The sequence below is a fragment of the Pristiophorus japonicus genome, chromosome 7 (assembly GCF_044704955.1).
Source record: "Pristiophorus japonicus isolate sPriJap1 chromosome 7, sPriJap1.hap1, whole genome shotgun sequence".
Taxonomy (NCBI): Eukaryota; Metazoa; Chordata; class Chondrichthyes; family Pristiophoridae; genus Pristiophorus; species Pristiophorus japonicus.
In genome coordinates this window covers 111,735,188-111,751,057 of record NC_091983.1, presented here as the reverse complement: position 1 = coordinate 111,751,057, position 15,870 = coordinate 111,735,188, and the positions used below count along the sequence as shown (strand labels likewise).

The 15,870-nt window shown below is 44.1% G+C and overlaps 1 protein-coding gene across 2 annotated transcripts in view; it reads left to right on the top strand.

The window, feature by feature from the left end:
* The window catches only part of LOC139267240 (venom phosphodiesterase 2-like), a 187,795-nt gene that overhangs the window by 125,863 nt on the left and 46,062 nt on the right, over window positions 1-15,870 (top strand). For both annotated transcript variants that reach the window (XM_070885244.1, XM_070885243.1), the window contains exons 12-16: window positions 3,760-3,891; window positions 10,527-10,558; window positions 10,722-10,849; window positions 14,503-14,569; window positions 14,728-14,815. In XM_070885244.1, the coding sequence (XP_070741345.1) occupies window positions 3,760-3,891; window positions 10,527-10,558; window positions 10,722-10,849; window positions 14,503-14,569; window positions 14,728-14,815 (447 nt within the window). The remainder of the gene's footprint in view (window positions 1-3,759; window positions 3,892-10,526; window positions 10,559-10,721; window positions 10,850-14,502; window positions 14,570-14,727; window positions 14,816-15,870) is intronic.

Sequence of the window (15,870 nt, the reverse complement as noted above, 5' to 3'; positions counted from 1 at the left end):
TGTCGACCTCGCCACCACCAGTCCTCCTTTGCTCCATGCGATTATGAGCAAGTTTGACCTGCAAAACAAAGAATGGTTGGTTTGTGGCACCGTGATGATGCATCAGAAATGAGAACACAAGTGTGTGTCCGTGACATGCAGCTGTAAATGTGAGATGAGAGAGCCTCCATTGCGAACACACACATATAGATAGGCCTCAGCAATTAAATGCTGTGCCAGTGACGAAAGAGTGAAGGTGGCAAATAAGCGAAGGATGAAGGAGAGACAAGCAGATGGAAGGGGGAGCATTTGGTGGAACAGGTATTCACTTTCTTCAACCTTTTTATACATTGGGTCATCGTTCTATTCGAGATAGAGATTCCGGAGACCTTTACTGCGATCTCCCTCCAAGGATTACTAAACACTTGGCGAGTTGGTCTCCCTACATCTGGGTACAGGACTCGTCTCCTTCCCTCGACACCCTGCATCAGGGTCTCCAGCTCAGCATCGGAAAATCGCGCTCCCTTTCTTCCCGCAGCAGTACCAGCTATCCTTGCACATAATTTCTTCCCTCCTCGGGGCCTAGCTGCAAACCCAGGCCTTTAAGGCTACCAATAACCCTAAGGGTGAATTTCCCCGTGGGAATACCGCCCCAATCAACCCACTCACACTGCTGCAAACTATCAGTTTTGAAGGGCAATTAGCGCTGGAGGACATTTTTGGGGGAAAAAGCTTGAGTATGGATCCATTGGTCACCGCAACCATAGCGGCGTTAAACACGGGAAAAAGGTGGTAAGTCCGCCAGCTTTCTGTTGGCACTGAATTTCGGTGCCAGTGTCTTTAACATAGAAATATAGTGATAATCTGGAACTTGCTCCCATGAAAACCTGTTGAGGCTACATTCATTGAAATTTTCAAAACTGATAGTTAGATTGTTATATTAAGGGATATGGAACTAAGGTGGGTAAATGAGTTCAGATACAGATGGCCATGACCTAATTGAATGATGGCACAGGTTCAAGGGGCTGAATGGCCTACTCCTGTTCCTATATCCCTAAAATCATTCCAAGGTGCTTGAGATATGCAAGCTTCCAAGAATAAAATTGACCCCAATAGTTAGTCAAGGCTGCGAAATATATATGTATGTTATCAGCTCCTTTTTGTAAGGGGCCAACAAGTCACTTTTCCAGTTGTTCAACTCCCTGGATGGCACCAGGGTGCTTGAGTTTCCTGCCTGAGTAAGCTGGCAGCAATCCGAGATTTGCCGTTCCTGATGCCGGTGCCTGACAGACCTCTGCAAATGAGGTGCCCTCCCCCTAGCCCCTGGTGGGGCCGGCACTAAAGGGCACAAGAGAGTAAACTCTACTTGAATTGGCTCTAGATAATGAAGTGGAGCAAGGCCGTAGAGGGATTTGAAGATGACATCAATGATTTTGACGTCAATATGTTGTTGGGTTATCATCATCATAGGCAGTCCCTCGGAATCAAGGAAGGAAAAAAAATGAGTTCTGAGGTGATTGAACTGTCCCAATACGGGAATTACAGTCTCTGTCCCACCTGTGACAGACGGTTGTTGAGGGAAAGGTTTGCTGCATGCTCTTTCCGCTGCTGCGCTTGGTTTCTGCATGTTCACAGCGATGAGACTCGAGGTGCTCAGTGCCCTCCCGGATGCACTTCCTCCACTTAGGGCGGTCTTTGGCCAGGGACTCCCAGGTGTCGGTGGGAATGTTGCATTTTATCAAGGACGCTTTGAGGGTGTTCGTGAAACGTTTCCTCTGCCCACCTTGGGCTCGTTTGCCGTGAAGGAGTTCTGAGTAGAGCACTTGCTTTGGGAGTCTTGTGTCAGGCATGCAAACAATATGGCCCACCCAGCGAAGCTGATCAAGTGTGGTCAGTGCTTCAATGCTGGGGATGTTGGCCTTGTTGAGGACGCCAACATTGGTGCGTCTGTCCTCCCAGGGGATTTGCAGGATCTTGTGGAGACATCGTTGGTGGTATTTCTCCAGCAATTTGAGGTATCTACTGTACATGGTACATGTCTCTGAGCCATACAGAAGGGCGAGTACAGCACTGTAGACCATGAACTTGGTGGCAGATTTGCGGGCCTGATCTTCGAACACTCTCTTCCTCAGGCGGTTGAAGGCTACACTGACTCACTGAAGGTGGCATTGAATCTCGTCGTCAATGTCTGCCCTTGTTGATAAACCGTGAGGGTCTATGGAGCGTCCTCCTCCGTTTCGGCTGTCCCCAAGAGTTCGTCACCATCCTCCACCTGCTCCACGACGACATACAAGCCATGATCCTTACCAACAGATCCATTACAGACCCAATCCATGTCCGGGGTCAAGCAGGGCTGTGTCATCGCGCCAACCCTCTTCTCAATCTTCCTCGCTGCCATGCTGCACCTCACACTCAACAAGCTCCCCGCTGGAATGGAACTAAACTACAGAACCAGTGGGAACCTGTTCAACCTCCATCGTCTCCAGGCCAAATCCAAGATCGTCCCAATCTCTGTCGTTGAGTTACAATACGCGGAAGACGCCTGCGTCTGCGCACATTCAGAGGCTGACCTCCAAGTCATAGTCATCATCTTCACTGAGGCGTCCGAAAGCATAGGCCTTACACTAAACATCCGTAAGACAAAGGTCCTCCACCAGCCTGTCCCCGCCGCACAGCACTGCCCCCCCAGTCATCAAGATCCACGGCGTGGCCGTGGACAACGTGGACCATTTCCCATACCTCAGGAGCCTCTTTATGCTGGTGGGTAGGGAGCTAATGGAGGTCAGTGAGAACAGAGGAGGATGGGTGTGTGGGATGGGATGCAGGTAGCGAATGATTTGGAGTTTGGGTAGGGCGGAGTTGGGGAGACTTGTGACGAGAAATGATGAAAGCCTAATGAGGGTTTTAGAGGCTGTGGGCATGAAAGGCATAGGAGAGTTACGTTGTGGAGCTGTAGGATACAAGTTGAACCAGATGTAGGATTTAAAACTCAACTCGGGGTTGAACATAAATCTGAGGCTATACACCGGATTAGATTTGAATGTGATGGCTCTTACAGTCAAATATCCAGCAGTGTTCAGTGGCCAAGCTACACACATGCAGGATGGCATCGTAGGGAAGGTACTGGAGATCTACTCGTGTCTGTACCCTAGTTTGAGCCACTGCTTTCAGGAGAGGAATATGTAAGAGCAAAAGAAAGTCATTCAGCCCATTGAAATTCATCCCTGTACTATGTTGTGTCTTGAATAACACCTTTTTTGCCTCTACTATCCTGCCTATTGCAAACATTTATCACTTAAGAATGATTCCTGAAATGTCTATTTCAAATTTACTTTTCACTAATTTGAATTTATGTCCTCTAATCTAATTGGTCCTGGTTTATTTTAAAGTAATTTAGGTTTAATTAGCTGACCAAATGCCATCTAGTATTTCACATACTTAAATGAGATCTCCTTTCCTTTTCTCTTAACTACGTAAACCTCTAATCTTTACTGGCAGTGTTCCTTTAGAATGTCCTATTGCTCGTCTCTGTACCCTTTCTAATACACACACATCTTTTACCTGCTCTCTGAAGTATGGTCTAATCCTAAGAGCTCTAAGTAATTGGAGAAAATTGGAGGTAAAAACAAACCTGGTAACAAAAAATTCAAAGCTTACTGTCTGTTCAAAATTGTCTATTTTAGTTGCTAGCATAAAGAGAACATTAACCATTTTATAGTGAAGGTTTATGCTTTTAGAGAAATGTTATATTCACTGTAATCTGCTTTGAATATCTTTCAGGAATGGAAACAGTTAACTGTAAAAAGGTTGCATATATGAACAGTTATTTGGACACTGTCGAGAACATCCACATGTATTCTGGGGCAGCTGCTCGGATACGAGCTAAAGATGTCCCTAAGGAGTATTTCACATGTATGTAATCAAAACAATTTAATATTTCAGATATTGACAGAGTCGATAATTGGTAAACAAAGTTGACGTTTCCCTTTTGTAAAACTATGTAGACTCCCCAACAGTTTGGAAGAGAAATAAGTGTGAACTTTGTGCTGTTGAATTTACATTTGCCTTCCCACAATTCATAAAAAGTAATGTGAACTATTGTAGCAGCAATCTATCAGCAAAGAGACGACCGGTGATAGTTGATGCAATGTTTACTCCATTACTGTCTGTATTTACCATCAAAAATAAGGGGAACACAGAGCAGAAGCTGAGAATGTTTAAAGTGCATCCAATTACTTTTCTGATGACCACTATATACTTATTGTAACATATTTGAGGTGCTGGTGATGTTGAAGGCTATTATTTAGTTCTGTCCTCGGATCTTCACAAGTTTCTTTCTCTGCACTCGGAATCTTCCAGGTCTCGCCTTGTATATTAAATTATGAGGAAAGGTTGCATAAACTTGGCTTTTTATTCCCTTGCGTATAGAAGATTCAGGGGTGATCTGATCGAGCTGTTTAAAATGATAAAAGGTGTGATAGGGTATATACAGATAAACCATTTCCTCTGATGGAGTTATTCAAGAACAAGGGGACATAATCTTAAAGTTAGAGCCTAGGCCATTCAGGAGCAAAAGCAGGAAGCCCATTTTCCCACAAAGTGTAGTAGAATTCTGGAATTCTTTCCCCCAAGAGGCCATGCATTCTGGCTCAACTGGAGCTTTCAAGACAAGACCAGGTTAGGGTATCAAGGGATATGGAGCAAAGCCGGGTAAATGGAGTTCAACTGCAGATCTGAATGGTCTACTCCTGCTCCTATACTCAATTATTCCCCCTCTGGGGCAGGGTAACCCACAACTCCATCATCCCACAGTGCTTTCCCTAGAGTTGTTACATTTTTCATTCCGTTTTTGTTTTGAATTCTAAGAGAGCAACAGTAGCAAAGTTGCTGGATATTGTACATGCAATAAAATACTTTAATTAAATCTTTCAAGTGAAATGGGTACATAATCATCTGCTACCTGCAGTGTGTGTCTCAGGAAAATATACAGGCAAAAATAAAGATGCTGCATTTTAAAATGGGATATGTTTGTGCTGTTATGAAATGCAAGCTGTTGCAGGATGAATTGATACTGATTTTTTTCCCACCTTTTCATGTGTCCAGAGGTTTTTTAAAATGTTTAAATACTAGCAGATTTCCCGTGGTGTTTCTCAGTGAGTCGGAGGATTTGCTGTTTGATAGATTTAGGTGTTGCCATTTAAGAGATAGCGTAAGGGGCACTGATTTACAGTGTGTGAATAAGTCAAATTCCACTTTTATTAAATGGTATTCTGGGAGTTTTCCTGGTGCTTTGGGGATTGAATTCCACTATTCTGTCCATTATTCTGTGAAGACTGTAGCAGTGGTCTTTATTTTAGTCATCTATTCCTTTACATGTTTATCCCTTATCAGTTTTAAAGCTGAGAATATACAGCAAGAAGCAGTACTAATTGGAGGTAGATATCTGCTATTTAGCATGCCTGGGTAGGAGGAATACCTTCATCAGAGGAAATGGTTTATCTGTATATACCCTATCACACCTTTTATCATTTTAAACAACCTCGATCAGATCACCCTAACCTGGGTAAGAGCGGCAGTTGGCGAGAGGCGGGAGCAGCGTCGGAGCGGCCTATAAAAGGCCCAGCGGGTGTTCCACAGGCAGCGGCAGTTGGCGAGAAGCGGGAGCAACGTCGGAGCGGCCTATAAAAGGCCCAGCGGGTGTTCCACAGGCAGCGGCAGTTGGTGAGAGACTGGAGCAGCGTTGGAGCGGCCTATAAAAGGCCCAGCGGGTGTTCCACAGGCAGCGGCAGTTGGCGAGAGGCGGGAGCAGCGTCGGAGCGGCCTATAAAGGCGTACTTGTGCAGCTCCAGCGGGGAGAGAAGGCAAAAAAGAAGTAGAAAGGAATCAAAAGGTGACATCACAGCCAAGGGGGTAAGTGATTGGCTGGTGATTGGTGAGTAGCTTTTCTTTTTATTTTTTATATCAGTAAGTAAACTGTAACATTGTTGTGCCAATTTAAGTGTATCTAAGGGTTAAGGCATGGCAGGAGAGCTCGGTCACGTGTTATGCTCCTCCTGTACCATGTAGGAACTCGGGGACACTTCCGGTGTCGACTACGTGTGCGGGAAGTGTATCCGCCTCCAGCTCCTGACGGACCGCGTTGCGGAATTGGAGCTAAGGATGGATTCACTCTGGAGCATCCACGATGCTGAGAATGACGTGAGTAGCATGTGTAGCGAATTGGTCTTACCACAGGAGAAGGGTCCACAGCCAGCTAGGGAATGGAAGACCAGCAGGAAGAGCAGTGCAAGGAAGGTAGGGCAGGGGTGCCCTGCGGTCATCCCCCTGCAAAACACATACACTGCTTTGAGTGCTGTTGAGGGGGATGACTCATCAGGGGAGGGCAGCAGCAGCCAAGTTCATGGCACCGTGGCTGGCTCTGTTGCACAGGAGGGCAGGAAAAAGAGTGGGAGAGTGATAGTGATAGGGGATTCAATCGTAAGGGGAATAGATAGGCGTTTCTGCGGCCGCAACCGAGACTCCAGAATGGTATGTTGCCTCCCTGGTGCAAGGGTCAAGGATGTCTGAGTGGGTGCAGGACATTCTAAAAAGGGAGGGAGAACAGCCAGTTGTCGTGGTACATATTGGTACCAATGACATAGGTTTAAAAAAAAAAGGGATGAGGTCCTTCGAGACGAATTTAAGGAGCTAGGAGCGAAATTAAAAAGTAGGACCTCAAAAGTAGTAATCTTGGGATTGATACCAGTGTCACGTGCTAGTCAGAGTAGGAATCGCAGGATCGCACAGATGAATATGTGGCTTGAGCAGTGGTGCAGCAGGGAGGGATTCAAATTCTTGGGGCATTGGAACAGGTTCTAGGGGAGGTGCGACCAGTACAAACTGGACGGTCTGCACCTGGGCAGGACCGGAACCAATGTCCTAGGGGGAGTGTTTGCTAGTGCTATTGGGGAGAAGTTAAATTAATATGGCAGGGGGATGGGAACCAATGCAGGGAGACAGAGGGAAACAAAAAGGAGACAAAAGCAAAAGACAGAAAGGAGATGAGTAAAAGTGGAGGGCAGAGAAACCTAAGGCAAGAAACAAAAAGGGTCACTGAATATAAAGGGGCTGCAGGAGGGGTCAAAACTAAAAATCATGGTTTAAAAACTAGGATGAAAACACTCTACCGAAATGCACACAGCATTCGAAATAAAGTAAATGAGTTGACGGCACAAATCCTTACAAATGGGTATGATTTGGTGGCCATTACAGAAACATGGTTGCAGGGTGGCCAAGACTGGGAATTAAACATACAGGGGTATCTGACGATTCAGAAAGATAGACAAGAAGGGAAAGGAGGTTGGGTAGCTCTGTTAATAAAGGATGATATCAGGGCAGTTGTGAGGGATGATATTGGCTCCAATGAACAAAATGTTGAATCATTGTGGGTGGAGATTAGAGATAGTAAGGGGAAAAAGTCACTGGTGGGCGTAGTTTATAGGCTCCCAAATAATAACTTCACGGTGGGGTGGGCAATAATCAAGGGAATAATGGAGGCATGTGAAAAAGGAACGGCAGTAGTCATGGGGGATTTTAACCTACATATCGATTGGTCAAATCAAATCGCACGGGGTAGCCTGGAGGAGGAATTCATAGAATGCATCGGGGATTGTTTCTTAGAACAGTATGTAACAGAACCTGCAAGGGAGCAAGCCATCTCAGATCTGGTCCAGTGTAATGAGACAGGAAAAATAAACGATCTCCCAGTAAAAGATCCTCTCGGAATGAGTGATCACAGTGTGGTTGAATTTGTAATACAGATTGAGGGTGAGGAAGTTGTGTCAGAAACGAGCGTACTATGCTTAAACAAAGGGGACTACAGTGGGATGAGGGCAGAGTTGGCTAAAGTAGACTGGAAACAAAGACTAAACGGTGGCACAATTGAGGAACAGTGGAGGACTTTTAAGGAGCTCTTTCACAGTGCGCAACAAAAATATATTCCAGTGAAAAAGAAGGGCGGCAAGAGAAGGGATAACCAGACGTGGATAACCAAGGAAATAAAGGAGAGTATCAAATCAAAGACCAATGCGTATAAGGTGGCCAAGGTTAGTGGGAAACGAGAGGATTGGGAAAATTTTAAGCAACAGCAAAGAATGACTAAAAAAGCAATAAAGAAAGGGAAGATAGATTACGAAGGTAAACTTGCGCAAAACATAAAAACAGATAGTAAAAGCTTTTACAGATATATAAAATGGAAAAGAGTGACTAAAGTAAATGTTGGTCCCTTAGAAGATGAGAAGGGGGATTTAATAATGGGCAATGTGGAAATGGCTGAGACCTTAAACAATTATTTTGCTTCGGTCTTCACAGTGGAAGACACAAAAACCATGCCAAAAATTGCAGGCCACAGGAATGTGGGAAGGGAGGACCTTGATACAATCACTATCACTAGGGGGGTAGTGCTGGACAGGCTAATGGGACTCAAGGTAGACAAGTCCCGTGGTCCTGATAAAATGCATCCCAGGGTATTAAAAGAGATGGCGGAAGTTATAGATGATGTATTCGTTATAATCTACCAAAATTCTCTGGACTCTGGGGATGTACCAGCGGATTGGAAATCAGCTAATGTAAGGCCTCTGTTTAAAAAAGGCAGGTAACTATAGGCCGGTTAGTTTAACATCTGTAGTAGGGAAAATGCTTGAAACTATCATTAAGGAAGAAATAGCGGGACATCTAGATAGGAATAGTGCAATCAAGCAGACGCAGGATGGATTCATGAAGTGGAAATCATGTTTAACTATTTTACTGGAATTCTTTGAGGATATAACGAGCATGGTGGATAGAGGTGTACCGATGGATGTGGTGTATTTAGATTTCCAAAAGGCATTCGATAAGGTGCCACACAAAAGGTTACTGCAGAAGATAGAGGTACGTGGCGTCAGAGGAAATGTATTAGCATGGATAGAGAATTGGCTGGCGAACAGAAAGCAGAGAGTCGGGATAAATGAGTCCTTTTCGGGTTGGAAATCGGTGGTTAGTGGTGTGCCACAGGGATCAGTGCTGGGACCACAACTGTTTACAATATACATAGATGACTTGGAAGAGGGGACAGAGTGTAGTGCAACAAAATTTGCAGATGACACTAAGATTAGTGGGAAAGCGGGTTATGTAGAGGACTCAGAGAGGCTGCAAGGAGATTTGGATAGGTTAAGCGAATGGGCTGAGGTTTGGCAGATGGAATACAATGTCGGAAAGTGTGAGGTCATCCACCTTGGGGAAAAAAAACAGTAAAAGGGAATATTATTTGAATGGGGAGAAATTACAACATGCTGAGGTGCAGAGGGACCTGGGGGTCCTTGTGCATGAATCCCAAAAGGTTAGTTTGCAGGTGCAGCAGGTAATCAGGAAGGCGAATGGAATGTTGGCCTTCATTGCGAGAGGGATGGAGTACAAAAGCAGGGAGATCCTGCTGCAACTGTACAGGGTATTGGTAAGGCCGCACCTGGAGTACTGCGTGCAGTTTTGGTCACCTTACTTAAGGAAGGATATACTAGCTTTGGAGGGGGTACAGAGACGATTCACTAGGCTGATACCGGAGATGAGGGGGTTACCTTATGATGATAGATTGAGTAGACTGGGTCTTTACTCGTTGGAGTTCAGAATGATGAGAGGTGATCTTATAGAAACATTTAAATTAATGAAAGGGATAGACAAGATAGAGGCAGAGAGGTTGTTTCCACTGGTAGGAGAGACTAGAACTAGGGGGCACAGCCTCAAAATACGGAGGAGCCAATTTAAAACCGAGTTGAGAAGGAATTTCTTTTCCCAGAGGGTTGTGAATCTGGAATTCTCTGCCCAAGGAAGCAGTTGAGGCTAGCTCATTGAATGTGTTCAAGTCACAGATAGATAGATTTTTAACCAATAAGGGAATTGAGGGTTACGGGGAGAGGGCGGGTAAATGGAGCTGAGTCCACGGCCAGATCAGCCATGATCTTATTGAATGGCGGAGCAGGCTCGAGGGGCTAGATGGCCTACTCCTGTTCCTAATTCTTATGTTCTTATGAATGGGTTTAGCTGCACTAGGGGTGGTTCAGCAGAACTGAACTGGGTGACCTGCAGTTTGACAACATGAGAGGGGTGTCCTTTAATCTGACATTACTGTGTAGGGGAAACCTGAGGTTTGTCAGAATTGGTGTGGTAGGGATGGTGGATGTGGGGTTTGGCTTACTGGTGCATTCCTGGTGTCAGTCAGCAAGACATGCAGAATTAGTAAAATGTGAATTTGCCAAGCTGAATTTCTGCTCTCGGCTACGTTATCATAAAATATATTTAAATGGTGGTACCTGCTTAGCCATGGTGGGCAAAGAAAGAAGAATGAAGAAATCAGCCCATGCCACCGACCTGCTGTCTGTTAGAGGCCAGTGGCACTTTTCCTTGAGACTGGGACTTCAGCCTGCCCTTTCGGATGGGAAGTAATGAGGTGCTCAGAGGCATCAGGAGGGGAAAGAGTATTTTTTTTTAACTTGCTGTTCCTTACATGACTAATTCTGCTGCATTTTGTTTTTCAGTTGATTCAGAAGGTCTTGTAAAAAATCTTACTGTAAGTGGATTTCAAAACCTTCTAATATGCATGATGGATTTCATATTTTTCCTTGAATAAGCACTACTTTAATTGAATAATATAAATTTGTAGTTAAGTTCTAATACAGCAATTTTGGAAAGGTAGTACAAGCAGTTAATATGTAATCTCTTTGTTACATTAGTGCAGATCATCAGATCAACACTTCAAGCCCTACCTGAAGCAATTCTTGCCAAAGCGTTTGCACTATGCCAAGAGTAAAAGAATTGAAGACGTTCATTTGTATTTGGACCCACAATGGCAGACTGCCCTGTAAGTAAAACAAAAAGCAAAATACTGTAGATGCTGGAAATGTGAAGCCAATACAGAAAACACTGCAAACATTCAGCAGGCCGGGCAGCATCTATCAAGAAACCGCAAGTCGATATGATGGGCATCAAACCCTTTCTCAGAACTGGAGGAAGAGTTCTAGACACAATGGTCAGAATTTACCGGGGTAGTAGTGGGCACGATTGAAAATGGGTTAGGAACCCGTTTTCAACCTGCCACTACCCATCTTTCCCCAGACGTGTCTGTCCTCACAATTCGACCACAGAGCCCCAACACCAGCAGCACCAGGCACATCAGCAGCACTAACAACGCCAACCTTCTCCGCGATCAACTGATGCTGCACAGGACAGAGGGTGGCAGCACCCGAACACATTGCTACCCGAGGCCAAAGATGGCCTCATCATGACCAGATTTAGTTAACTTTACGCTGTACACCCTGGCTGCCAGATGATGCACCAGGTTGGCACCATCCCATACCAACACCATAACGCATCCCTACAATACCCAAGCCATTCCTTTCATACACATCAGCATTGCGGGGGATACCGTTCTGTGTCTCTATTCATTGCAACTCACTAAGCCACTTCCAAAGATGTACACACATCTGTCCAAGATTTTTATGTTTGACACCACATTAACAGAAACTTTACATAAACATTGGATAAAACATCCAAGTGGCTAGTTGGTATTGCACTAAGATGAGGGTGAGTGTGAGGGGTGGCTGGTGAGATGGGGCTGTGGTAGTGTAGATAGAGGGATGGGCGGAGGTGTAAGGTGTTGGTGTGGGTAAGAATGTACAGGAGTAGGGAAGGCAGAGTGATGGGGAGATGATGAGAGGCACAGCAGGATGCAGTTGAGTGTGGCTTTGTACTAATGTTTCGCGACCTAATGAGATGATTGAAAAGTTTGTGGCACAGCACCCAGGTCCTCCTGACCACATGCCTGCTGGTGACGACCCCCTCTGCAATCTGCAACCAGGTTGTCTTGGTGTCTTGGGGAGGTCTGTTCTACCCATTGGAAGGGAAGAGGACCTCCCTGTGTGCTCTGATTCCTTCTAAGCATATGGAGGGGAGTCATGAGAGAACCTGGGTGCAGTCCTCTGTCTCTGCAATCATTGTCATTGTTTGTAGCACTTCAATGCTTTGTGCATTGACAGCACTATGTTAGATTAAATGTCAAATGTAATATGGCCATGGTCCCTTTAAATATCCCAGCTGAAAATGCGTCATGAATGATGTCACCAGACCCGCTCCATCTCATTAGGCCGGGTAACAAGCTGTGCGGGCTTAATAGGCCCCATTAAGGTAAGTTAATTTTCAACAGCGGATTGGAGCCAGTGACGGGGTCGGGACCCACCATGGACACCGGACCTACCGAGGTTGGCAGAATTCCAGCCAATGTCAATTTATGTTCTCCACAAATCCTGCCTGAGTCACTGAGTGTTTCCAGCATTTTCTGTTTGTAGTCTGTAAGTTAGTTTTAGCAGTTAACTTTGAATGATTTACACATGGATAATTCTAATTCTTTACAGATGGAGAATTCTAATAGGCACAAATGTGTGCACCTTTAAACTTCAAGGATGGCTGCTACTAATGTGATCTAATTACATGCAGACATCACGGTGACCCTCTCTCCAGTGTTTCTGCATGATCATTGCATTATTTTTACAGGAATCTTTGGATCAAGGTTATATTTCACAAACATTAAATAGTTGGAACATTTTCCCATGTGTCTCAGTTAATTTAATATCTATTTGGGAACTTGGTGGTGACTTTGTTATTTTTGATTTTTATAAAAGAGATCCTACTGTTCCTTTATCAGTAAAGTCGAGACAATAACGAATTGGAGATTAACCTCTAAGTACATGCACCGTTAATTTCCACGGGGTTCTATCAAATACATAAGAACAGAAGAAATAGGAGCAGGAGTAGGCCATACGGCCCCTCGAGCATGCTCCACCATTTAATAAGATCATGGCTGATCTGATCATGGATTCAGCTCCACTTCCCCGCCCGCTCCTCATAACCCTTTACTCTCTTACTGCTCAAAAATCTGTCTATCTCCGCCTTAAATCTATTCAATGATCCTGCCTCCACAGCTTTCTGGGGCAGAGAATTCCACAGATGTACAACTCCTCATCTCCGTTTTAAATGAAAGGCCCCTTATTCTGAGACTATGTCCCCTAGTTTTAGTTTCCCCTACGAGTGGAAATATTCTCTCTGCATCCATCTTGTCGAGCCCCCTCATTATCTCTTATGTTTCGATAAGATCACCTCTCATTCTTCTGAACTCCAATGTGTATAGGCCCAACCTACTCAACCTATCTTCATATGTCAACCCCCTCATCCCCGAATACCTGCTGTACCATCTGTGGAAGATCGTTGTTTTTGCGGCATTTCCACGGCTCTTCTGCCGAAGTGACGGCTGACAATTGGGAGAATCCATACGGAAATTCTATACCTCAGTATATATGAGATGCAAAGTAACGATCCTAGATTAACACCTGATTGGCTTTTCCCTATTTGGGGCTGATTTTCTTTCATTTTGCAACACAGTTTTACTGCAGTGCAGCACTGTGCGCATATTCAGTTTTATTTTCATCCAGTATTTCATTTCGATTATGCTGCAAATGAGAGGGCCGAAACTATATTGCGGGAATTGCTAAAAGTATTCCAATTATTGTTCCATTGAAGTCAGTGAAATAAAAATGGGGAGAGATGTGAAACGGTCTGCTGACTCACTAGCACCTGTGTGACACTATCGCACAAAGTCAACATCTTCCCCATTGTGACTAAGCTGCACGGCACATTCTTCTTGAAGGTGGGGGTCGTCGTCTTCTGAGCCGGTCCCTCGTATCAAGGATGACTTGCTTCCATCGAAAAGGGTTGAGTTCACAAGTGTTTCAATGAAGGACCTAATATTCCAGGTCCTGAACTGCATATTGAAGGATGGAAGATGCCTGTGCATGGATTTTTTTTAACATATGGTGGCCGTTGCACACCAGCCACCACACAGGCTTGACCGAGCTAGGTCATGGCCCAGTGGTAAGGATTAACCAAGATGATTGGAGACCAGCTCTGCTGCATGGAACTAGTGCGCCCCTAGTTCGGGGCCCAGAAGAAGCGCAAACATCAAAGGTGCGCTAATAACAGCTGAGAGACAGCTGACCCGGGTTGCAATACCCATGGCCAAGATGCCCCTTTGCTATTAGGGTGGGGTTATTAGTGGGGTTGGCAGTCATGGATACAGAGGATAGCCATGTACTCTACACAGTGTTTCTTTTCCTTCAATAATGCAGACTCTGGAATTCTGAATAACAAAGACATCATGGCTGCTTTGCCCACATTAGTTCCATGCGACTCTACACTTGAGGGAGCCTTGAGTGAAAGCTATGTGTCCCGTACAACTGATGCCTTCTTTCCACAGGAGAAGTGATGAAGTGCTTGTCACTTCACTGCACGCTACCCAATTCACTGTACACTCACTTCATTTTGGTGTCTTGCTGAATTTATTCCATTCATTTTCAGGATTGCACTTTGATTTTGTTAACTATTGCATAAAATAAATGTAGATTTTGAGGTACGTGAAATTCTGCGCTGAGTTAACATGTCAATCATTCTGTTCTCTCTTCTCAGGAAACCTCCAAATAAATATTGCACGGGGGGATTTCATGGTTCTGATAATCAATACAAGAACATGCAGGTGAGAACTGATGTTACTGGAGGATTTGAATCCTACTTATGTCTTGCATTGTGCTCACTAACCAAGAAAGCAATTTAAATATTGATGTATTGTTGGAGTGTTGCTTATTTACTATGAGAAGTAATTGCATTTCCATTTTCTTTTTTTGGTAACGCCAGGCCATATTTCTAGGCCATGGACCTGGATTTAAGACTAGGACCACAGTTCAACCCTTTTCAAATATTGAAGTCTATAACCTGATGTGCGGTAAGAACATTAAGATAGTTATGGTTACGTTTGCTCCGTTATGAAGAGATTTTAAGGGTTTTTCTTGTTATCACATGCTTTATAGGCAACCCAAATCCCAAACTCAATAATGGTTATCAGATCTTTGTGTTGATGTGAAACACAAACTAAATGCCTAGAAAAAAAGTAATGATAGAAATTTCATGAAATTAAGGAACATTGTTGTACTTCAGTTAAAAATGCCTTGGAAACCAGGGTATAAATGCAACCTGTAATTACAGTTCTATTCTATCGAATCCAGGAAGTGCATGTTTAATTGAACAAATCTAAAATGAATACACTTGTCTGATGATGCCCTGCCTCAGCTCATCTGCTGCTGAAGCCCTCATCCATGTCTTTGTCACCTCTCGACTTGACTATTCCAATGCACTCCTGGCTGGCCTCCCACATTCACATTGCTTTTTTTTCCAGTTAATATTAGGGTAGTTGAAATCCCCCACTATTATAGGTCTATAGTTTTTGCACTTCGCAACAATTTGCCCACATATTTGTTCTTCTATCTCCCTCTGACTGCGGGTCTATAGTATACTTCCAGTAGTGTGATCACCCCTTTTTTGTTCTTCAATTCAACCCATATGGCCTCATTTGATGACCCCTCTAACAGATCATCCCTTCTCACAGATAGCCCACAGAGGAATGTCATACAAATGTAACATCCGTTCAGATGCTAATATTTGTAAACCTAATTTGCAGACTTAAAATTCCTACAGTCACTTCAGTTGATGTATTTAGATGGGTTTTATTGACTTTTCTAAGCCATTAGCCCTCAGATGAGATCTTCAGCACCCACTGATTAATTAAAAAAAAAAATTCATTCTAATTTTTAACCAGTTGATTTTTTTTTCGCAATAGTGAGTTATCCAATTTAGTTAATGCGATAATGAGGTAAAAACATTCTTCCAGGTGCTAACAGGTTTCTGGGACAGGCAGCTCATCCTAGGACACACAATCAGCTATAATTTCTCAAAACAATAATAATACATAATTTTAAACTTCCAAGAAACAGTACAAATAAT